At 40.1% G+C, this 24,149-nt stretch overlaps 1 protein-coding gene across 5 annotated transcripts in view; it reads left to right on the top strand.

Annotated features, from left to right (window-relative positions):
- CDK14 (cyclin dependent kinase 14) overlaps positions 1–24,149 on the top strand; it is a 542,651-nt gene that overhangs the window by 439,533 nt on the left and 78,969 nt on the right. For all 5 annotated transcript variants that reach the window (XR_012380203.1, XM_025872847.2, XM_073898780.1 and 2 more), the window contains 2 exons: positions 16,625–16,764; positions 22,518–22,661. Coding sequence is in view for 4 of the 5 variants with exons in the window: in XM_025872847.2 (XP_025728632.1) it covers positions 16,625–16,764; positions 22,518–22,633 (256 nt within the window). In the remaining variant the exon portion in view is untranslated. The remainder of the gene's footprint in view (positions 1–16,624; positions 16,765–22,517; positions 22,662–24,149) is intronic.

Genomic DNA, 24,149 nt, shown 5'->3' on the forward strand with positions numbered 1-24,149 from the left:
TCATCTCTTATTACAGTCTTTGTTTTAAAATCTAATTTGTCTGATATAAGGATTGCCACCCCAGCTTTCTTTTGGTGTCCATTAGCATGGTAAATGGTTTTCCACCCCCTCACTTTCAGTCTGGGGGTGTCTTTGGGTCTAAAATGAGTCTTTTGCAGACAGCATATTGATGGGTCTTGTTTTTTAATCTAATCTGATAACCTGTGTCTTTTGATTGGGGCATTGAGCCCATTTACATTCAGGGTAACTATTGAAAGATATGAATTTAGTGCCATTGTTTTGCCTGTAAGGTGACTGTTACTGTATATTGTCTGTGTTCCTTTCTGATCTATGCTGCTTTTAGGCTCTCTCTTTGCTTAGAGGACCCCTTTCAATATTTCTTGGAGGGCTGGTTTCGTGTTTGCAAATTCCTTTAGTTTCTGTTTGTCCTGGAAGCTTTTTATCTCTCCTTCAATTTTCAATGAGAGCCTAGCTGGATATAGTATTCTTGGCTGCATATTTTTCTCGTTTAGTGCTCTGAAGATCTCATGCCAGTCCTTTCTGGCCTGCCAGGTCTCTGTGGATAGGTCTGTTGCCACGCTAATGTTTCTACCATTGTAGGTTACGTATCTCTTCTCCCAAGCTGCTTTCAGGATTTTCTCTTTGTCTCTGAGACTCGTAAGTTTTACTATTAGATGTCGGGGTGTTGACCTATTTTTATTGATTTTGAGAGGGGTTCTCTGTACCTCCTGGATTTTGATGCCTGTTTCCTTCCCCACATTAGGGAAGTTCTCTGCTATAATTTGCTCCAATATACCTTCTGCCCCTCTCTCTCTTTCTTCTTCTTCTGGGATCCCAGTTATTCTAATGTTGTTTCGTCTTATCGTATCGCTTATCTCTCGAATTCTGCCCTCATGATCCTGTAGTTGTTCATCTCTCTTTTTCTCAGCCTCTTTATTTTCCATCATTTGGTCTTCTATATTGCTGATTCTCTCTTCTGCCTCATTTATCCTAGCAGTTAGTGCCCCCATTGTTGATTGCACCTCATCAATAGCCTTTTTGATTTCGACTTGGTTCTATTTCAGTTCTTTTATTTCTCCAGAAAGGGTGTCTCTAATAACTTCCACGCTTTTTTCAAGCCCAGCTAGTATCTTTAAAGTCATGATTCTGAACTCTAGGTCCGACATCGTACTAATGTCCGTATTGAGTAGGTCCCTGGCAGACGGTAGTACCTCTTGTTCTTTTTGCTGAGGTGATTTTTTTCGTCTTGTCATTTTGTCCAGAGGAGAATAGATGAATGAGAGAACAAAATGCTAACAGGTTAACAACATCCCCAGCAAATATACTCTATACAAATCAGAAAAGACCTGAAACCAGGGGAAAAGAAAGAGAAAGAAAGAAAAAAGAAAGAGGGGGAAAAAAACCGATAACGATAAAAACAAACAAAAACAGAACCAAACAAAAAAAAAAAACAGAATATGATCAAATATGATCAGACTAGTGTATAGATCAGTGCCACACACTGGATTTTGGGCATATTTTGGTCTGTTAGAAGAAAGTGCCTCCTAAAATTTTAAAGGAAGAAAGACTTATATATGTACAAAATAAGGGTTGATACAATGAAGGGATGGAAGATGACTGTAAAGATGAAAAGTATAAAAGATTTTATAAAAGGAATTGATAAGTTAAGAAGTTGTTTGAAAAAAGAAAGAAGATTTAAAAAAAAGAAGAAAAAAAGAAAAGGGAGAGAATGTGATCAGGCAGGAGACTAGAACAAAGCCATACACTAGTGATTTAGGGTATATTTTGACCTGTTAGAAGAAACTGTATCTCAAAATTTTAAAGAGAGAACAACTTATATATATATGCCAAAAATAAGGGTAACTACTATGAAGGGATAAAATATGACTCTAAAAATGAAAAGTAAAATTTTTTTTAAAGGGGATTGATAAGATGTTGGTTGAAAAAGGGAAAAAGAAAAATTCAAAAAGAGAAAAAAACAGTTAAAAAATTTAACTTTGAAAAACTAATGAATCATGGTAAAAAAGTCATGAATTCTATGTGTATTCCCCTAGCGCTGGAGTTCTCCTACTCTCCTTGATCCGTAAACTTGGTCTTGGCTGGCTGTTTGGGCTGATCTTCTGGGGGAGGGGCCTGTTGCTGTGGTTCCCAAATGTCTTTGCCGGAGGTGGAATTGCCCCGCCCTTGTCGGTCTGGGCTAAGCAATCTCTTCGGGTTTGCTCTCAGGAGCTTTTGTTCCCTGCAAGCTCTCGGTACAGCTTTGGAGGACCAGGGTGAAAATGGTGGCCTCCCAATCTCCACCCGGAGGAGCCGAGAATTCGGGGCCCCGCTCCTCACTGCGCCCCCAGAGAAAAGCAGTCACTCCTGTCTCCCTGGGCTCAGGCCGCACTCCGTGCTCACCCGGCCTGTGACCGAGCATTTCTATCTCTGGCACCCGACCCCGTGTGGAGTCTCCAGACCCAGCAGATCCCTGCGGTGCGCTCCCGTGCCACTCCTCCCGGGGGAGGAAGGGGAGTCTCCCCGGATCTGCCGCTTGTTGGGTCCCTGCTGGAGGAGCAGTGGCCCGACTGGGCCGCAGATCACAGTTTATGGCAACCCCGAGCTGAGAGCCCGCGCCTCGGCTCCGTCTCTGCAGCCGGCTTCCCCGCTCCGATACCTGGGAGCTCTGCCGCACTCAGGCACCCCCGGTCTTTCTGTGACCCTGAGGGTCCTGAGACCACACTGTCCCGCGAGGGTTCCACCCCCCGCTTAGCCACTGGAGCGACGTCCCTCAACGGAGCCGACTTCTAAAAGGTCCGATTTTGTGCTCCGCGGCTCTATCACTTGCCAGAAGCGGCCGACAGAGGCCCCCTCCCCCGCCGTCTATCCTCCCGAATATCGCCTCGGATTCACTTCTCCGCACGTCCTACCTTCCAGTAAGTGGTCGCTTTTCTGTTCAGAGCGTTGTTGCTATTCTTCTCTTCCATCTCCTGTTGAGTTCGTAGGTGTTCAGAATGGTTTGATCCCTATTCAGCTGAATTCCTGAGACCAGACGAAACCCAGGTCTCCTACTCCTCCGCCATCTTGCTCTGCCCTCACATATGGGTGTTATATAAGCTATTAAAAAATAAAACTTTACAACTAAAAAAGTAACTGCTACTAGGCACTGAGAAGAATTGGAGAGGAAATGAACATGGAATCTCTGCAGAAATAACGTAGTGAATTAGGTAACCTTCTCTTCCATGTAAGCATGGAAATGAAAGCATGATTGATGCAGGAGTTAAATAAAACTAAGTTTAAATACACAAGAGTTTTTGTTGAAAAGAATATAGCAAGAAGTTCACTTATATTAGTTTTTCTCCATGAATATTTTATGATAATATCTGTATCAGTGGATTTATAAAATGTAAGTATGAAAATCTATAGCTTCATATTAGTACATGGGAAAGCCTAGTATAATTATGTGAAAAGTTAACTGATTTTTTAAAAGCCAAACCACTCTTTATTTGATTTCACAGTGAACTTAAACATTCAAAAACATCTATTTTTTCCAGGGACGGTAGAAAATAGTCATAAATAAAATCATAGCTAGGAAATTTGCGGTAATTTTTATCTAACTAAGCTCTGTAATCCAAAGCAAGAATTTAATGTTTTCCTTTTTCTGGACCATTTTTTGGCAGTTTATAATACTCTTGAGTGTCAGTGCTAATGTTTTCAAAAACTTGATTCATTCACATCCTGCTGAGGACTCTCCAGCACTTTCTGTACTTTTCCACCAGATAGAGTTTACTGTAAGGGCAACTATGTATTGAGTAAGGGTTAGATCTGAAGGAGAGACCTAGCAGTACGGATTGGTCTGACTAGCTTCGGAGACAGTTTATCTTATCCATGTTAAAGCTGGATTCTCTTTATTGTCTTTATTTAATATAGGGCAGTGTGGGTGTTAACAAGAATATAGAATGGAGCACTGGGTGTTATATGCAAACAATGAATCATGGAACATTACATCAAAAACTAATGATGTGTAATGTATGTCGATTAACATAACATAATAAAATTAAATTAAAATTTAAAAAAATATAGAAAGAACAGTCTCTACAGAAATAGAGTTCAGAATTAAAGGAAGAGAGAAAGATAGAAAAATGTAAGGTGTCCATAAGGAAAACTTTAAAATAACTCAATAACCCTCTTCCCAACTTGGCAACATACATCCGTGTGTGTGTGTGTGTGTGTGTGTGTGTGTAGGACAGTAGCAATAAATCTTTGGTGTGACATGTAGTGGACACTAAGATTTAAGAGTCACAAATCTAGATACTCTTCATTTTGACCCTTTGATTATCTAGATGAAATAAAATAATACATGTGAAAGCACTTTGTAAACTGTAGCATTCCCTGTGTATAGCATTATCATTATATAACATTTTGACAGTCAGGGGAGCTGACCACTATGGGCATGAGTGTCTTCCGGGGAGATTCTGTCATTAAACAGTTTCACCAGAATAAATGAATGAGAATTGAACAATCTTCTGTGTACAACAAAACACAATCTATTTATGGAAACTAATATAAAAATGTTATCTGTTTACCTTGAGGGAAGGAATCTCATTAATTTTTTTTTCATAGCAGTGCATTGACAAAGGAAGTCTCAGCATTAAACAACTCAATCTCCTCATTATTAATGTAACTGAGAGTCTTGCATCTCATTTCATCGCACAGCCCAGCACCTGGGGTTGAGAAGTTCATTGCACAAGCCTAAACCTTCTATTAGTTTTTATCTTCTCTCAGAGTTTATTCCAATGTCAGGGATTCCCTTCATGTTCTGCTTGACAAATTACTGACCCTTCTTTGCAAAATGAATTAAATTTGAGCCTATTTTCTAAAAATAAGAGCAGTTTTATGACCACAGAGTCCCCCTAAGTCAAAAGCTTTGATAAGATAGTAATTAAATGAGCGTTTTGCTTTTCCTGTGTAGACAAGAAAGAGTACCACATCTGACAGCCCCGGTTACAGTTGAGGAAATAGCCTGTCTTTATGGGTGGGTAGACCTCTGCACAAATCATTTCCAAGAGATTACTTGTTGTATAATCCAATGGCCAGTGCCCATGTTGGCATCTTTGCCACAGAGACAGCATGTGTACTGCCAAACGAAAGGATCCAGTCCCCCAGCTTTGCTCTGTGAAGTGTGTGACGGTGAGTAAAGCATGAATATATAGGCCCTCAACATCTCACTCCAGCTCATTCTTTTTCCAACTCTGTGAGACAAAGCACACTCGTATGCTCCACGTACAGGCCCACGGTGTATGTAGTTCTATGCCATCATAGAATGCATTGAGGAATATTCTAGAACCTTTTCCCCTTAACTTCCTCTTCAACTGTTATATAGAAATCAGTATCTCCAATGCTCTAAATAAATTGAACCTATGACACCTCTACTCTTTATATCCAGCTTTCATGAGCTAACATGTTAATAGGGGTGCCTGATTTTTTTAAAATAAGATTTTATTTATTTGAGAGAGAAAGAGAGAGAACGAGCAGGGGTGTAGGGGCAGAGAAAGAGGGAGAAGCAGACTACCTGCTGAGAGGTGAGCAGGGAGGCCAACGTGGGGCTCGATCCCAGGACCCTGGGATCATGACCTGAGCCAAAAGCAGACCCTTAACGACTGAGCCACCCAGGCGCCCTGAGCATGTGACTCTTGATATCAGAGTTATGAGTTCAAACCCCGTGTTGGGCATGGAGCCTACTTAAAAACATAAATATAAAAAAAAAATGTTAATAAATCCCAGTGAAGCTTTCTATAGAGATATCTAGAAGTCAGCTCTTGGGAACAAAATGTAACTTGTCTTAGTTGTTCCACAGGCAGATGTATCATCAATTTTAGAGGGAGTCTTTTGGAACTACAGTGTAAAAAAACAAAACAAAAACCAAAGAATTTGTAATCCTAGTTTATAATGTACCTTTAAAAAGACAAGGACCAATTTCCTTCTTACTTAAAAAAAAAAAAAAACAAAAGAAAGAAAATGACACCCTCCAGGGGATGTGTATTTTGAAGATGTATCTTAAGGACTAGGATTTGACCTTAAGATGTTTTTGCTCAAAAATGATGGCTTACTTTTTAAATGCATGTTTCTCAGGTAAAGTAAAACTTCTGTAGGTGTAACATTTGATATACTCATGACACAGATGTCGTGTCCCCAGGCTGTACCGGGAATCATGTCTTACAGGAAGTAGCCCTAGCCGCCTCACCCTAGCTGCACTCTCCCTTTTTTTTTGCATCATCATTTTCATCCTTCACCTTCAGTGCTCTCTTCTCAACTCTGTCAGTCTCCTGTAGTCTGGCAAAAGACTCTGGGTTCACTTTGCTCTTTGTCTTGGTTTTCACAATGGCTAAGAAACTTAGGTGGCTTTGAAAGCAGTTAGTTGACAGGTTGAGTGAAGAGAAGTGAGACGCACATTGGATCATTTCATTGGTGATGGCAGAAAGTTCTGGTAGGTTAGTCATGGCAGGCTAGTGTGGCCGTGCTAACCCTCCCTGCCTCTAGGTCACAGTGAGGTTCTTCCTAGATTGGAGGGCATATAACCTTAGAGCTAGACAGCCCTTCAAGACCATCTATTCCATCTCCCTCATTTCTGAGGCACAAAAACTGACCTGCACAAGGGATAAAGAAAATACCCTGCTCCATATCCCTGGTCTAAGGCAGTTTTTTACTGTTCATGTTGCCTCCTTTCATACCTTTCTTTTTAATGCAGATAAAGTGTGTGTGTGAGGTGTATGGATAAGGACTAGGAAAATGAAAAATATTACGATTAGAATAGCAGCATTCAACTATAGTAAAAACCTTTGTTTGAAAGTTACTCATAAGAGTCTACACACACACACACACACACACACACACACACACACACACACACACACTGGATTCAGTACGGATTGCCTCTCTTTGTTGTCATCTAGATTTATCATTTTAAAATTCCTTAGGTTTTTCAGAGTTTCCACAACAACAAATATCTTTTACTTTTTAAAAAAATGAATGTGGAATGAACACGAAAGTCCTCTGTCCCACATACCCTGCCAGGTTTATGCGACCCTTCACGAACACAGAGCTCCCTGAGTCCACCCTCTGAGCTGGTAGGCGCAGTCTGACAGCTGGAGGCAGGTCCCTACTCAGTGACCTGGGATCAAGCACTGAGGTCAGTGGGAAGGCCTCACCACTGGCAGTGCCATCTCCCCATTGCCAGAACATCCCTTGAATCATCAGACCCCCCACCCCAGACATGGAAGTCCCAATGTCAGTCACTCAGAGAGTCAGCTGTCTACCCCTAAAGGTGAATGATCCTTGTGAAAAACCTGCAACACCCCATCTCTCTACACTGCTCCCTCCACTGAATTTCCTTGATGAGTTCCCTGACCCTACCTTCTCACATCTCTAGATGGCCTGATGTCCATCCTTCAGGATCAAGAGGCATCTGAAAAACTTCTCCTGTGCCCTTTGTTAACCCCTCCCACCCCGCTTCTGACAACCACTGATCACTCCATCGTTTCTATAATTTTACCTTTGCCAGAATGTCACATAAATGGAATTACTGAGTGTGTAGCCTTTGGCTTCTTTCATTTAGATAATGCATTTGAGACTCATCTTTAAAGTTGAGTGGTGAAAGAACCTTAGCCTAGGAGTGCCAGGGTGACTCAGTCTGTTAAGCATCTATCTTCGGCTTGGGTCATGATCCCAGGGTCCTGGGATCGAGCCTCACATCGGGCTCCCTGCTCGTCAGGGAGCCTGCTTCTCCCTCTCCTCCCTACTTGTTCTCTCTCTCTCAAATAAATCTTGAAAGAAAGAGAGAGAGAGAAAGAAAGAAGAAAGGAAGGAAGGAAGGAAGGAAGGAGAGAAAGAACCTTACCTTAAAACAACTTTGGTTAGCTAATTTTTGAGGTTTAACAGAGGTGATCTAAAAGGAGTAGTTTTTTGCTTTGTTTTGTTTTTTACGGTAGGGAAACGATCCTGAGTTAGTGATGCCAGGGAGAAAGTACTGAAGATTACAAGTTAGATGATTTTATTAGGAAGATTATAAATATACACTTTTGGGAGGAAAGAGTCTCTTCTGCTCCCACAAATCTTGACCTAAAATGCTGGAGAAGGTACAACAAGCACATCCTTTCCAATGCATGTGCATAACTGAACCAAGAAGACAGTAAGTGAAATCTCTCAGGGACCGAGAATGAAGAAACCAGAGTGATAAGGACGTGCTAAAGTTGCCACTGCCCTGAAGTGTTGCTAAAAAAGGAACATGGAGCCACTTGGGGGTCAGGACACAATGCTTTGGGCCTAAGAAAGGCACCACATAGGAATCAAGATTCCTCACATAGTTAAGACACTGAAAGCACTTCACCTCGGTAATGGGCTGGCTGAAAAAAAAAATCTGCTTCCAGCAAAAAGAGACTGGCAAGGACAACTATGTTGGCTTTGGCTCTGGATGGGGCTGAAAAAGTCTCCTGAAAATTCTATAATTTTAGGTTTAAATTTACATAACTCACATGGTTGCAGAAGCCGACAGAAAGAACTTAGAGCACCTAGCTGTTAAGAGAACCCCAGGACTCCTGACAGAAGCAAAAGAAAATCCCTATGGAGAAAGATATTCTCAACCCAGGCCAGTCAGAATTCCCACACATTAACATTAGCCAAGCATGAGTTCACAACCCAGAATTGTAAAACATTTGAGAAAAAGTCACTGTGAGTGAGGGTCAGTTGCAAAAGCAACAACAAAATTGGCCTCCCCCCTCACCCAGAATTTCAGATATTGGAAATTATGAGACATAGAATATAACTATATTTAAAATGTTGTGAAGAAAGAAAAGATCAAATCTAAAACTTGAACAAGAAACCATCAAATTGGATGCACAAACTTGTCAAAGACTTAAAACGAACTTATGAAAACAAAATGAACAGGGAAAAAAGCATATTAATGCAGCTGATTAGAGAATTAGTTGAACTGGAAGATAGCTCTGAAGTAATTACTCAGAATGGAGAGCACAGGGGGCAACAGATGGAAAAGATGAAAGAACAAGTAAAGACATGGAGAATTTAATAAGATGGCATTATGTTGTGGTTACAAAATGAGAGAAGAGAGAGAATGGGGATAGGCAGTATTCGAATAGTAATGGCTGAGATTTTCCCCAAATTGTTGAAAGACATGAATCCTCACATTCAGGAAACACTTAATACCAAGTAAGTTAAATGAAAAGAACACCTTGGGGCACCTGGGTGGCTCAGTCATTAAGTGTCTGCCTTCTGCTCAGGTCATGATCCCAGGGTCCTGGGATCGAGCCCCGCATCAGGCTCCCTGCTCCGCGGGAAGCCTGCTTCTCCCTCTCCCACTCCCCCTGCTTGTGTTCCCTCTCTCGCTGTGTCTCTCTCTGTCAAATAAATAAATTTAAAAATTTTTAAAAAAAAGAACACCTTACATTACAATTGTAAAAGGAGAAAGAGAAGAGCTAACAGCAGCAACAACAGAAGCCAGTGAAATAATATCTTCAGAGTTAAGGGAAAGTGCTTTGAACCTACAATTCTATCCCCAGCCAAACTGTTATCCTGTATGGAGACAAAACGGAGAGAATTTGCCACTATGTTCTTTTGTCATGGAGAGAACTTCTGAAGTTTGTATTTCAGATTCAAAAAACTAAGGAGAGAAGGAACATCTGAAACATGAGAAGAAAGGTGATGAAATAAATAATAAACATGGGTAAATCTAAATAATAATTACAGTGGCATTTAATATGTGTGTTTTTAAAAAGCACAGAAAATAGGGGCGCCTGGGTGGCTCAGTCGGTTAAGTGTCCAACTCTTGATTTCAGCTCAGGTCATGACCTCAGGGTTGTGAGATCGAGCCCCACGTCGGGCTCTGCTCTGAGCATGGAGCCTGCTTAAGATTCCTTCTCTTCCTCTCCTGCTGCCCCTCCCTCCTCTAAAAATAAATAAATAAAAAGCACAGAAAATAGGAATAAAATATGAGACAATACTGTCTGAGAGATGGGACTAGTGTCATCAGAAGTGTCCTAATGTTCTTGTATTGTTCAGCGGGAAGGTAAAGCTACAGTTTAAACTTTAAGCAGTTAAAGTGAAATGTTAAAAAGTTAAGGAGCCATCCGCTAGGAGAACTGAGGGTGAAGGTATAAAGTGTGGAAGTTTCTTCTGATATCCTTGATGGTAAAACAAACAAACAAAACCAAACCAACTGACCCCAAAAGAGGACACACCTGGCTGAAGATTGAGAGGTTCTGTGGTGTTCTTGGTCACATATTTATTACGTTTCTGAAGGGCAGTGGAGACTTTTGTGGGAACACAGCATGACCCCTATACAGACAGGTGAGCTATAGAAATTCATTACTATTCCACCAAGAAGCTCCATAAGAGGGGTTAACTAAGACACAGGAGGATGGAATTAAAATCAGGAAAGCATTTTACAAGTATTCTGACCTAGATGGGCTAAACCTGGGGGAGCTTCCTTTCTCTTGCCTCATTACTGGAGTGGAGTTGCTGCTCCTTGCTGGGGCGTTCATTTCATTTCCCATTACTCCCAACGTCTCGCTCAAAGCGCTGAGACTTACAAGTGTAGTATATTGAAATAGACTACAGCTTCTTCACCTCACTTCTGTATTGTGTATTCATTTTTCTTTCAATTCTTTCATCATCCTATTGAGTGTTTTTTAAACTAAGTATGGCTCAGATGAACTGACCAATTCTTGTGAAGTCATACACAGGACAGTCTATCCAGTGTGACCCCAGATTTTTAGAGGAACTTAAAAAGTGTGGCATTACCACAATAGGAAGAATATGTGTAGGAACTTACCACACTGCTCTTGCAGAGAAAGAAGGCTGACTATTTGATGGTGGTGTGCTACCATCCATCCAGGCTGTTGACCGGTTATGTCTTGGAAAGATGAAGTTTCTGGAAGAACCTAGTTGTTTTGTCACTGTCATCATGTTACAGGTCTTGGGAGAGCTCTAATGCTTGTCGTCCTAACATTAATTGAAGGTGGCATGAAATATAAAGATGCAGGAAAGTTTAGAAGATGAAAGTGGAGTAGAGCTTTTTTTTTTCTTAAGATTTTATTTATTTATTTGACAGAGAGAGACACAGCGAGAGAGGGAACACAAGCCGGGGGAGTGAGAGAGGGAGAAGCAGGCTTCCTGCAGAGCAGGGAGCCCGATGTGGGGCTCGATCCCAGGACCCCGGGATCATGACCTGGGCTGAAGACAGACGCTTAACGACTGAGAGCCACCCACGCGCCCCTGGAGTAGAGCTTTTAAAAGCAAGCAGCTCTTGTCCTAAAATCCAGCTGCACTTCATCTTTACCAGTAGTCATAGAAACTGTTCTTACAGTCAATAAAACTGGGCTGCCTGATGCTATTGTCTCAGAAATGGAGCTTAAGACAGGACCCGGTTTATCATACATAATAGCCAACACATAGGCTTGGCGAATGGGAAGTCTAATGAAGCTTTCATAAGAGTATTGATAAGCAGTTCTATCAGGCCTCAAGCTTGGCAGAATTGCAGCCTCTGTGTTTGGATTATCATCGGGCTATTTGGAAACTTAGCAAAAGATGCTTGCTGTTCAGCATTTAAAACGTGCTTATCATTTTTGTCAATTGACCTTTCCAGGAAGCGTTCAGTATTGAGTTGTAAGTGTTCTGCAAATCTATTCACGTGCCAGAATCTTAGCAATATATAAAAAATATAAAAAGATTGGGTGCCAAAATACCCAGCCACAATACTTGTATGTCTTTAATATCAGAACAGAATTAAAATTCAGGAACTGTGAAAAACAGTCTAGATCTTCTATGGTTTATCCCTTCAGTCATTTCAGACATTGATAGTAGGACCTGTATGGCTATTTGCCTACTACTTTATGTTTATATCTCTCACATTTAAAACAGTATACATCAGGTTTGTGTAACCACTGATTTTGTTGGCTTTTGGCCAAGTCTGATAACGATTTTTTAATGTCTTTCTATAAATCTCATTTTGTGCTATTATGAAAACCCCCATTGTGAAAATCACAAACCTCTGGTTGAAAAGTTCATGTAAAATCCACATTGTAACAGAAGCACATATCTTTTTTTTTAATTTTTTTATTATGTTAATCACCATACATCATTAGTTTTTGATGTAGTGTTCCATGATTCATTGTTTGTGCATAACACCCAGTGCTCCATGCAGAATGTGCCCTCTTTAATACCCATCACCAGGCTAACGCATCCCCCCAACCCCCTCCCCTCTAGAAACCTCAGTTTGTTTTTCAGAGTCCATCATCTCTCATGGTTCGTCTCCCCCTCCGACTTACTCCCCTTCATTCTTCCCCTCCTGCTATCTTCTTCTTCTTTTGTTTTTCTTAACATATATTGCAATATTTGTTTCAGAAGTACAGATCTGTGATTCAACAGTCTTGCACAATTCACAGCACTCACCATAGCAGATACCCTCCCCAATGTCTGTCACCCAGCCACCCCTTCCCTCCCACCCCCCACCACTCCAGCAACCCTCAGTTTGTTTCCCGAGGTTAAAAATTCCTCATATCAGCGAGGTCATATGATACATGTCTTTCTCTGATTGACCTATTTCACTCAGCATAACACCCTCCAGTTCCATCCACGTCGTTGCAAATGGCAAGATCTCATTCCTTTTTATGGCTGCATAATATTCCATTGTGTATATATACCACATCTTCTTTATCCATTCATCTGTCGATGGACATCTTGGCCCTTTCCACAGTTTGGCTATTGTGGACATTGCTGCTATAAACATTGGGGTGCACGTACCCCTTCGGATCCCTACATTTGTATCTTTGGGGTAAATACCCAGTAGTGCAATGGCTGGATCGTATGGTAGCTCTATTTTCAACTGTTTGAGGAACCTCCATACTGTTTTCCAGAGTAGTTGCACCAGCTTGCATTCCCACCAACGGTGTAGGAGGGTTCCCCTTTCTCCACATCCCCGCCAACATCTGTCATTTCCTGACTTGTTAATTCTAGCCATTCTGACTGGTGTAGAAGCACATACCTTTAACGTCTCCAGACAAAAACATCTTAAAGTTAATTGAATGTTTGCACTTTGGGGTGCAAGTTAAAAGAGAGGGTGGAAAAATGTGGGAGTGAGCTATTAAGTACTTTTAGCAAAATGTCGTGTAGGATGTACTGAATGTGCCTGTTAGTAAATATGTTTTTAAGATAGACATGCTTTGTTCTTGTAGCTCAAATAATTCTTAATCATAAAATTTCTGAAAATTTGTAATTTTTTCCTATTTTTATTGGAAGTTGTTTGCCAGCTATTGTTGATAGAAGTGTGAATTTTTTCCTTCTCTCCCAATCTTTCTTGCAAAAAGAGAAGTTAGTTTATGCTAATGAATTGAGTAGGTGTCTAATATTTTGTTTTCCTTTTGATCTGTGTAACTTAATATTTGTATACTTGATAATTTGTCATATAATTGATAAGGTGGTACTGTGTATCAGTGTTCAATCATATATTTACAATTTCTGGAATGTATGATTCTAGTTCTTTGGGAAAAATAATTTGTAAATGTCCATCAGCTTGTAAAAACTTAATGCAGGAATTTAAACATTTAAATAAATACTGAAATGGAAAAAAAAGAAAGAAAAAGTTGAGAGTAATCATTCAACAGATGGAAATAGAATTTATAACTTCTAAAACAGAAGATGGAAATGTTCGATTTTAAAATTCAATTTAAAGAAGGCAGGAAAAGAGAAAGATGGACAAAATAGAATACAATATTAAAATGTTAGCAGTAAATCCGAACATACCAGTAATCACAAGATGTAAGTGGACTACATTTTCTCCTTGGGTCACTCTTAAATCCAGCTATATAATATTTGTGAAAGAGCCCTTAAAATTATGGGTATGAAACATTAAAAGTAAGAGGATGATAAAGGTATGCCAGGCAAGTACCAAGCAAAAGAAAGCTGATGTCATTAAATTAATATGAGGGGAAAAAAATGAATTTTAGCCCAAAAGCCTTATTGAAAATAAAGAAGGTTGCTACAGAGAGATTGAAGACTAAATTTATCAGGAAAAGATAAAAGTGCTAAACTGTTACACATTGAATTACCCAGCTTTAGAATATATAAAACAAAAATTAACTAATTACAAGGGAAGATTTTTAAATAGATCATCACCATGAGAGACTGAAACCAACCATAATCATTCTAGCATTCTGATAAAATGTACTTATGCTTTGGGATAAAATGCCCAAATAAGATATCCTGGAAGTGTCCTATCTCAAACAACTCGGATGAACTCAAAAAGTGGTTCTGGTAATGACAAAGACTCTGCTATTGAAAATGTGGACAGTTGGAATAAAAGTGGTTCTTGAAATGCAAGTGAAGAAATAGACTTCCTAAATTAAAATTGTGTAATAATGAAAATATTTTTATATATATCCTGAATATCACAAGCATCTGATTATTTCATCAACATTAAAGCTTGACATTAGTCATTTGGAAGGAGGAGAAATGAGATTGTCTTATATTGGCTAATTCCTTATATTTAGTCGGCATGTGATCAGCAACTGTACAGTGTGTGATTTGTGGCTGATTGGAGCCAGAGGGACTGCGGACATAGGCTGGTTCATTGCTCGTGTACAGAATCAAGCCGATAGCTCAGCTGTAGCCTCAGTCTGGCGCTGGTGTTCTGTTTCATCAAAGCTGTGTCAAACTCATACCAATGATCATGTTCACCATGATTACATATAAACTGTACATTCAATATAAGTGCAGTTTTTACCATGAAGTCTCGAACTTTGCATTTGGTATTTTAAAAGATGTTAATGAGAAGTTTATAATAATGGGAGTCTTAGGAAGAGGCAGCGATAATTTGGATGGCCCTGGCCCCTCTTAAAGGAAAGGAGAAAAAACACTATAAAGAATTTTGAGAATGCCTCCTTTTCCTATGCAGAAATTTGTCTTTGCCTGGCAGAGACATTTAAAACCAATCCACTGATCAGTTTAAAAAAACAAAAAACCAGCCACTACGACAGCCAAATACTGAACCCATCTATGAGACCTTCACATACGAAGACCTAGAGAGGCCTCATGGTTGGGGTCTTCAGAGTAGTATTTTTCTTTGCTCCTTCCCTGTTTCTTCCTCTGTCCAAATTCGTTACCTCCTTTCCTCTTCCTCATTCCCAGTCCTCCCCTGCTCCATAACAATTTTAAATCAATGCTGAAGAGCTGCTTGAATATGGGAAGCAGGTGAATTGTTGGTTATTGAGGAAAATTCATTGGCTGTGTGTTTAGTAGCTTCAAGACTTGAAAAAATACGCACCAGCATATATAACTTGCCTTGACACTCTCTGGCTCTCTCTGAGAGTCAATGTCCTTACTGCGCTTGTTGCAGAAACTCAGGAACCCATGGGTTGCTTTTAGAAATTATCTGAGAGGGTAACAAATGCAAACCACTTTAGAGTCAAGTAATTCTAGATGGATTTAAATCCACTCAGCCGGGCGCCTGGGTGGCTCAGTTGGTTAAGCGACTGCCTTCGGCTCAGGTCATGATCCTGGAGTCCCGGGATCGAGTCCCGCATCCGGGCTCCCTAGTCTGCTTCTCCCTCTGACCCTCCCCCCTCTCATGTGCTCTCTCTCTCATTCTTTCTCTCAAATAAATAAATAAAAAATCTTAAATCCACTCAGCCTGCTAATTGAGCAGTCCACGCCTTTCTCCGACTCCCGCTTAGCTTGCACTGCTATTTGATGGAGACAGAGTTCCCTTGTCAGACTAAATAAATATGAGCGGTGTGTAGAAAGTGCCTAGGAAGGTGCCTAACATGTGTTAGAGGACCCATAAATGGCAGCCATTATCAGGAATACTTTTATTATCATGTTTATGTTATCTGGGTTTAATTGTAGCAGAGCAATGAAGTAGAGGTTCTACAAGAAGTAAGCCTGGGCTGGACTGTGTGGTCTGGTATGCATTTGAAAGTTGTACCCGATGGGCGATTTGAATTCTCTGCTTTTTTGGTAATCTTGAGACACATATTTTCTATCTACTATTGTTTTAATGGTCATCTTGAATAAATTCAGCCCCATATGGGTTATACACATTCCCTTTGTTAACCTGCATGTTAATAGCATGATTGCTGATATTTGACGGGGTACTTATGCCAATAATTTTATATTCAATGTAAGAAAATGTAAATTCTTAGAGGAAAAGTAACTTTAGTAACTAGAGAACGTAATAGTAGTGTTATTTTAATTCTCCTAGTTATTTTGTATTAATTTTCTTATCCAGATGTGTATGCAATAGGCAGATTCTATGAACAAATTCTGGTAACTATTTGATCAACTATCTCCTGAAATTTTCTACCTGGGGACCTTGTTCTGTCCTGAAAGTATCAACCTTTTGCTTATAGTAGAAATATTTTCAATCAATGAGATGAGGATATCAAGAGTATAAAAGCTAGTTTAGATTAACAGATGCCCCAAGAACCAAAGTGAATTCTGCTTCTGTTTATTTTCAGCAGGTAATTTAACTCGGTTTTGGCCAAGAATAAATAGGTCCAGAAAAATTAGGTGAGCTCTATGTCTTATTCAGTGGATTTTCTTGTTTGGTCTGATTTTTCTTTTTTGCATGTGTTTTCAGGCTCAGCTATGTGAATTATGCAGAGGATCTGGCCTCCAAGCTCCTACAGTGTTCCCCAAAGAACAGACTATCAGCACAGGCTGCCTTGAGCCATGAGTATTTTAGTGACCTGCCCCCACGGCTATGGGAACTGACCGATAGTGAGTATGACAAATCTGAGACATCCAATCAAAGCAGGCATATCATTTTAACGTCTGTGTGTAACGTACTTGTAGGAGGATTCATATGTTTTTATATGTGCGTATGTAAGATTATGTATGGTTGCATATGCATTACATGTACACATATGTATGTGCGTGTATCTGTAGACGGGGGTTGAGGGAGACCCAGTGAGAGAGAGAGAATGAGGAAAAGGGAGTCGTGTGTATATATTTAGTGGAATCCTGCCATCCAGTTGCTAGCTTACCAGACGGAGAAAGAAAATGGATTCCTTTTTTGCTATCTCTGCTCTGCAGTCTGCAACTGCATGTCTTTGTATTTGATTATGTGTGTGTCCAAAAGAATGATCTGAGCAGTCATAAAGGAAAAGGGAAATATGATTTACATATTTAGTGCTTTATGCATGCAATACTTTTTAACTGGCTGCAGTACACAGAGGAGAAATGATTCATTTTTGTTTGATTCTCAGAGACCATCTTGGTTGTAACAATAATGTTAAAAAGGGCTGCTATGCAGTGAGCTGACGAGCAGAGTTGGCAATTGGCTAATGCACTGAATTGACATGTAAGAACCAAAGACTTGTAATTCATTTCAACTGCACATGCTCTTGGTATTCATACAGACAGTGCTTCTCTGGATCTTTTAAAACAAAACACATTCCTGGGTGGGTTTTTGTTTTGTTTTTACAAAAGCGTTCGTATTTACACAGCCTTTTTCAATTATATTTTAAATATTTGGGAGATTTATGACTGGGAGGATCTCATCTTTCTTCCAAAGTGTGAAACAGAATTCTTGTGAAATTTTGCAAGACACTATTGCAGTAAGAGCATTTTTGTTCAATGGTGTTGTGTTCTTTCCAAATGCCAATTTGAAATATTCCTTCTCATACTCTTTTCTAACTACCTTAAAAATTAATATACTGCCTACATGCATAGGCATTTATAATATATTTATTAATCCTTGGGTACACATTTACCATAGACATACAGAAAGTTATTTCTTTAATCTCTTGGACTTTAGTCTTTCCCCCCATTGTAGTATTAGATTCTCCTTGACAACAGGACCCCTTTATTTTGTAGCTAAGTCCCAAGTAACAACTCCTCTTGCATCTTTCTACCCAAAATCTTTTTTGATATCCTACATTTAATTTGAATTTCTTTTTATCCTAAACTGTCTATAGATATATTAATCCACTACTCACTACTCCCCCTTATGCTTAGTAAATCTTCTTTAACATTTTACATATTCCCAACCAATATTTATTCTATATTCTGCCCTCCTTTCTTTCTAAAAGTCTACCCACTGACCATTATGACAGGTCTTCCCATTTTTTTTTTAATTAAAGATGAAATTTCTGTGGAAAAATAATGAATTAGTGACACATCTTTCTATACTGGAAAAAAAAGATACAAATGGGCTCATTAGTTTATGGCTCCTCAAATTCAAACGTATGGTCTGTTTTCCCATTTAGTATAACTTGTAACTTGATATCACTCCTCCTTGGTGACATCTCAATCCCATCTGACTCGATGATTGAGTTTAAGCCAGGATTTTGATGGTCTACGAATTCTGAATTCTGTGGTAGTACTTTTCTGTTAATATGGACTTATTACCCACTTGCCACTTAGTTTATCAGCCAGTGGTTAAATCCAGTTTCTGTCAGGAAGTAAATGCCTACACATTATCACTCGGCAGCAGGCTGCCACCGGAGATAGCCTTGTCCCCGTCATTAACAAGCACAATGTATGCAGAACACCAGAGGGGAATTAAAACCACAAAAAATACCTCAGGGTGGTATTTTTAATATGAGAATTTAATTTGTAATTTCACAGATTAAGAATTTTGGCTGCATTAATCCCTTTATCAGCTCACAGCAGGCTATTTGCAGAAGCATAACCATAAGGCGATATTCATTGGCAGAAACACGTCTTTGCATTAACGTTAAACATCAGGAGCAGTGAAACCTTTTGAAGGGGGGAGAATAAAGATGAAAAATCATTATATTTTTAAAGCAAGATTCCGCTAAATGCCTCCGGTAACAATTTTGAGTTACAGAAATGCTATTTCTGTGTCTAACAGATAATCATTATGAGGCATAAATCCAGTCCCAAGAAAGGACAATCCTGGTATCAAATACTATAGTCGTTTCCATTTAGAACAATGTGGTAGTCCTTGTAAACATGTTTACAAAACAAAATTCCTAGACTTCAGAAACTTTGAGAACTAGTTTTGGTGAAATGACTTCTTCCGAGGACTCTGTTATCTAGGTTAATATTCTGCAGACTATATTTAGAAATTATTCAAATTAAATTTCCCATTAGTTTGGAGTCTGATAAAAGTTCACCACCTGGCAAATGGCAGCAGCGAGGGTGATGTCCTCATGTGCTTCCTTTAACAAGAAGATTTGGAAGGAGGTCCACCTGAGAAGAAGTGTTGCAGAACCAATAAATGGATTGTCTTAAAAATGAATGAATGAATGAATGAATAAAATGGATTGTCTTAAGCAACGAAGTATTGGTTTAGATTCATCAAATCCAGGAACCTCACTGTATTAGTCTGCTCAGGCTGCTATAACAAATATACCTTAGCCTGTGGGGGCTTAAACAACTAGCATTTATTTCTCTTAGTTCTGGAGGCTAGGATGTCCAAGGTGGAGGTACTGGCATATTTGGTTCCTGGTGAAGCCGCTTCCTGGCTTGCAGAAAGCCACCTAACTATATCCTCACACAGGCAGAGAGAACAGTCTCTCCCTCTCTCTTCCTCTTTATAAAGCCCCTAATCTCATCATGTGCGCCCCCCCATAACCTCCTCCAACCCAAATTACTACCCAAAGACTCCGTCTCCACATACCATCACATTGGGGATTAAGGTTTCAACATATGAATTCAGTCCATAGTGCTTATATTCTTAAAGATAGTTTATAGAGTTTTAAAAAGAATATCCACAAAAGGGAAACACGTATGCAAGCAGAAAGCAAAACCAGATTAAAAGGAGAAAATTGGAACAAAAATAAATTAAAAGTGGGCTTGAGCTTTCTTGGCCTACTTTAATATATCTGACTGTGTGAGAAGGGTATCAGGTGTCATTACAATCCCGGTTACACAAAGCACTGCAGTTGTTCCGTGGATCCGTATAAAAATGAAGTTGTATGCTTATGTCAGACTCTTCTTTGCTTTGGAAGAACATTTAACAATATAATATCTTTCTTTACTATACCGCTCCTTAAAATCTCACTAGTTTACATAATACCAAAATTTAGAAGTGTTGTGTTAGTGTGCCACCAAAGGGGGAATTACACATTCATCAAGCAAGAATAATGATACCTGGGGATCTCGTAGTTAAAGGCGGCTAATTCTGGTGGCACCCTGTCATTCTCCCTCTGTCCTGAAACCCCAACAGCCTTGCCCCACTTCTTCACAGAAATTTAATTGCAGGGAAGTAAATGGAGGGCTGATTTAGAAGAAGTTCATTACTTTTCCGAAATACACCACAGGGCATTCTCCTGTGTATACTATCAAGTTACATAAATTATTGAAGCTGAACTACCCTTGTCAAAGTAAATGAACAAAATACACTTCATAGCACAGAGTCCTTGATTTTATTACATTCATTTGCTAATTCACAAAACTCAGATCTGCAGTAAAAGAAGGGCAACAAATTGGTACAGTGTGTGGAGCACCGGACTGGGAATCAGACCACCTGGGTTCTAGCTTCAGCTCTACTAGGAGCTAGCCAGGCAACTTTGGGCAAGTGCCTTGGTCTCAGTGGGTTCCTGATTTCTCATTTAGAGACACAGTGATCCCTAAGGACCTTTCCAGCTCTGATGTTTGTGAGTTTTCCTACTCATTCCTATATACATCCTGTATATTATTCTAAAACAACATTACAGCCATTAATTTAGCCTCACACCGTCTTCTTAAAAATAAAACAAACACACCTGGTTCACATATATTTACTGCTTCCAGTTCGTTCCTAGACTTCCATTCTCTCTTGAGTCCTTTTGAACAAGGCTTTCATGCACAAGGCTCCAGAACTGTTGTTCTCAAAGTCTCTGTCGGTTGGTCCTTCCCCAGCCTTCATCTAGATCCATCATCAGAATTCAACACAACTGTCCACTATCACTTCCTAGTAACGCTTCCTTCCCTTGGATTCCAGGACGGGACGCTCCCATGGCTTTCCTATTGGAGCTACCCTAAACTCTCCTCTTCAGACTTCTTTGTGTATTTCTCCTCATCTGCCAGCCCTCTCACTTTTAGAGTGCTCTAGTGCATAATCCTCAGGTCTGTCTACATATGCTCCTCCCAGGGCCTCCGTGATCTCATTCAGGCTCATGATTTTAGGTATCATCTATACATTGACAGCTTCTACATTTCTGTCTCCAGTCCCACCTTCCCTGACTCCAGACTTGCATATTCAGCCGGCTATTTAGCATCTCCATTTGGCCCTCTAGTAGGCATCTCGAACTTAGTATCACCAAAACCAAACTGATCTTTCCCCCCAGGCTTGCTCCATCTGTCCTCTCCCCCTTGTCAATAAATGGCAACATCGTTCTTCCCACTGATGGAAGCTGTCCTCTATGCCTCTTCTTTTGTCACACCCAACCCCAGTTCTTCCACAGACCCTGTTGGCGCTCCCTTCCAAATAGATTGAGGACACACCACTCCTCACTTCTTCACTGCTATCACCCTGCCCCACGTGCTCCCCATCTTCTCTCACCTGCGTTTTACAGTACCCTTCTGTTTTGCCTGCTTCTCCTCTTGCTCCTTGGTGTCAGCCCTTGCTGTTTCCTCTTCCTGTCGTTTGTGCTTGCTAGATTTCTGCCTGGATTGCTCTCTCACCTCCTTGGGTCTCTGCTCAGATGTCTCTTATCCAGAAAGCCCAAGCGTCGCCTGGCTGGCTCAGTCAGTTAAGCGTGCGACTCTTGATTTCAGATCGGGTCTTGATCTCAGCGTTGTGAGTTCAAGCCCCGCCCTGGGCTCCATGCTGGGTGTGGTGCCTACTTTAACAAAAAAAAAAAAAAAGAAGAAGAAGAAGAAGAAGAAAAGAAAGCCTTCACGGACCTCCTTCCATTGCAGCATTTCCAGTTTCTCTTCCCTGCTTTATTTTTCTTCATAAGACTTACTGCTAGTTCATATATTTGTTTGATTTTGATTGTTTATCATCTGTCTCCCCCGGAATGTAATCCACAAGAACAGGGATTTCTTTTCGTTCTAGTTTATACACTACAGGATTCCAAAATACCTAGAACAGTGTAGGCTCCATAAATATTCCTCCAGTGAACAAATGAAAGAATGGCATGAAGGAAGTGTAAGACATGTTTCCAACCCAAATTCATTGTTCTAGATCAGAGAAATATGAGCACGAATATCAACCGCCCTGTGGTTCTGAAGGGAAGGCAGACCGTGCTGTCAGATGTGTGTACAAATCTGTGTCAGTGTGTGGCTGTTACCGCTTGCCATTTCAGAGACCAACACATGCCATGATGTTTTATGGTACCACTTGCCATTTCAGAGACCAACACATACCATGATGTTTTATGGTACCACTTGCCATTTCAGAGACCAACACATGCCATGATGTTTTATGGTACCACTTGCCATTTCAGAGACCAACACATGCCATGATGTTTTATGGGCTGGGTATCTGGAATTGCATCTCAGTCTCCATGTTTCACAAGGAAAGATTATAAATAATCTATAAATACATAAATGGAAACTCTTTATTCTGTCCACAGTGTCTTCTATTTTTACCGTCCCAAATGTAAGATTGCAGCCAGAAGCTGGAGAAAGCATGCGGGCCTTTGGGAAAAACAATAGTTATGGCAAAAGTCTATCAAATAGCAAGCACTGATGAGCACAACATTCTCAAGAAGGCACAGGTAAGGTGACCTACTTTGCCTGGAAAGTAATAATGAATAGACATTGAGTAGATCTTTTCAATGAAATATTTCAGATTCCTTTTTTTCCCCTATGAGTCCTGTGAATCTCTTGTGTTCATTATGGCATTCATCACAGATTCTACTGAGGAGAATACAGCTGTCATATTTACAGGTACCTACTAGATCCTAGCCAAAATTGTATTTTATTTATGCAGTCGTAAACCATTTCAGTTATAAGCAGATCATTTTAACTACTCATACATTCTTCATTGACGTTAGAAAAAGGTTAACCTTGGGCCGTATCTAAGTCACAGATTTGCTTTATTGGGCCCACACCATTTTTTAGATTAGTTGCTCTCATTTAAAATGGAGAAATTTTACACAAAGTCTGGATTCTTGGCTTCTTCTTCTTCTTCTTCTTTTTTTTTTTTTTTTTAAATCAGCGACTCCGGCAATGCTGCACTCACACATTCCTGCCAGAATTTCGTGTGTATAACTGAACGGTGGCTGCTTCCCTTGGAAAGAACACGTGCTCCCTCGTTTAGCTCCGCTGCCGTGTGGGCTACTCAGCCCACTTCTGATCCTTCCCTGGGCCCTAGGACAAACCTCATCATGATGATGCTTTTCTTTTTTCCCTGTGCCATTCCTTGACCTCTGCTATTCTGTAGATAGGAAGCATCATCTAAACAAGGCAATCTCTTGCATGTCGCCTGTTCTAGTCACACATGCTTCACAGAAACAAGCAGAAGACAGCTGCTTCTGAAAAGGCTGTGTCTTTATTGCCAGATGGAAACATCTGGGTTTTGGGGGAATTTTATGCCTATATATATCTTTCTGGGTTTTTGTTTGTTTGTTTGTTTTTTAAGATTTTTATAATGTAACATAACTCTGAAGCAAATGGAGAACACACTTTTTTGTGGGGAAGGCTTTTTATTTGCTAGCCCATATGTGTTCCTTGCTCATGTGGATATTCAGTAATTAAATGTTCCAGTGAATCGAAGGATATAGACAGCATTGCAAGAGCCCCTCTTCCTTCTTCTCCTTCTTAATACGAGATATGTTAATAGGCTGAATTGCCAGCATGGTGAAAAGAACAAATGAAACTGTCCACCTTGTCTTGGGGGGGATTTGCCAAAACGTTGAGTTATGTGGAAGACTTCGCTGTTGCCTGCATCAATGTGGGGGCCAATTTTGGCCTCTCGGGAATATGGTGGTGATGGATGAATGATGGAAATGAAAGCTCCCCAGGTAAAACATGGTGTGTAAATGCCAGTCAGAAAATGTTACTAATAGACTCGCTGCTCCATATGTAAGAGTAAGATTCTTCATTCTTCAGGTTATTTCTCCCCACTGGATACAAAGTTATCTAGAAGCACAAATTCACTCCCTCCCTGGTATTTGTACTCCCATTCTGAATTTCAGCTGGTCACACAAAGAGTGGGCTGAGTTACCTCCTGGCTGTGAGAACAGGTTTAATTCATGAGGTTT

Source organism: Callorhinus ursinus, unplaced genomic scaffold (genome assembly GCF_003265705.2).
Source record: "Callorhinus ursinus isolate GAN/ISIS: 27379988/994484 unplaced genomic scaffold, GSC_fseal_2.0 scaffold12, whole genome shotgun sequence".
In the NCBI taxonomy this organism is placed as follows: domain Eukaryota; kingdom Metazoa; phylum Chordata; class Mammalia; order Carnivora; family Otariidae; genus Callorhinus; species Callorhinus ursinus.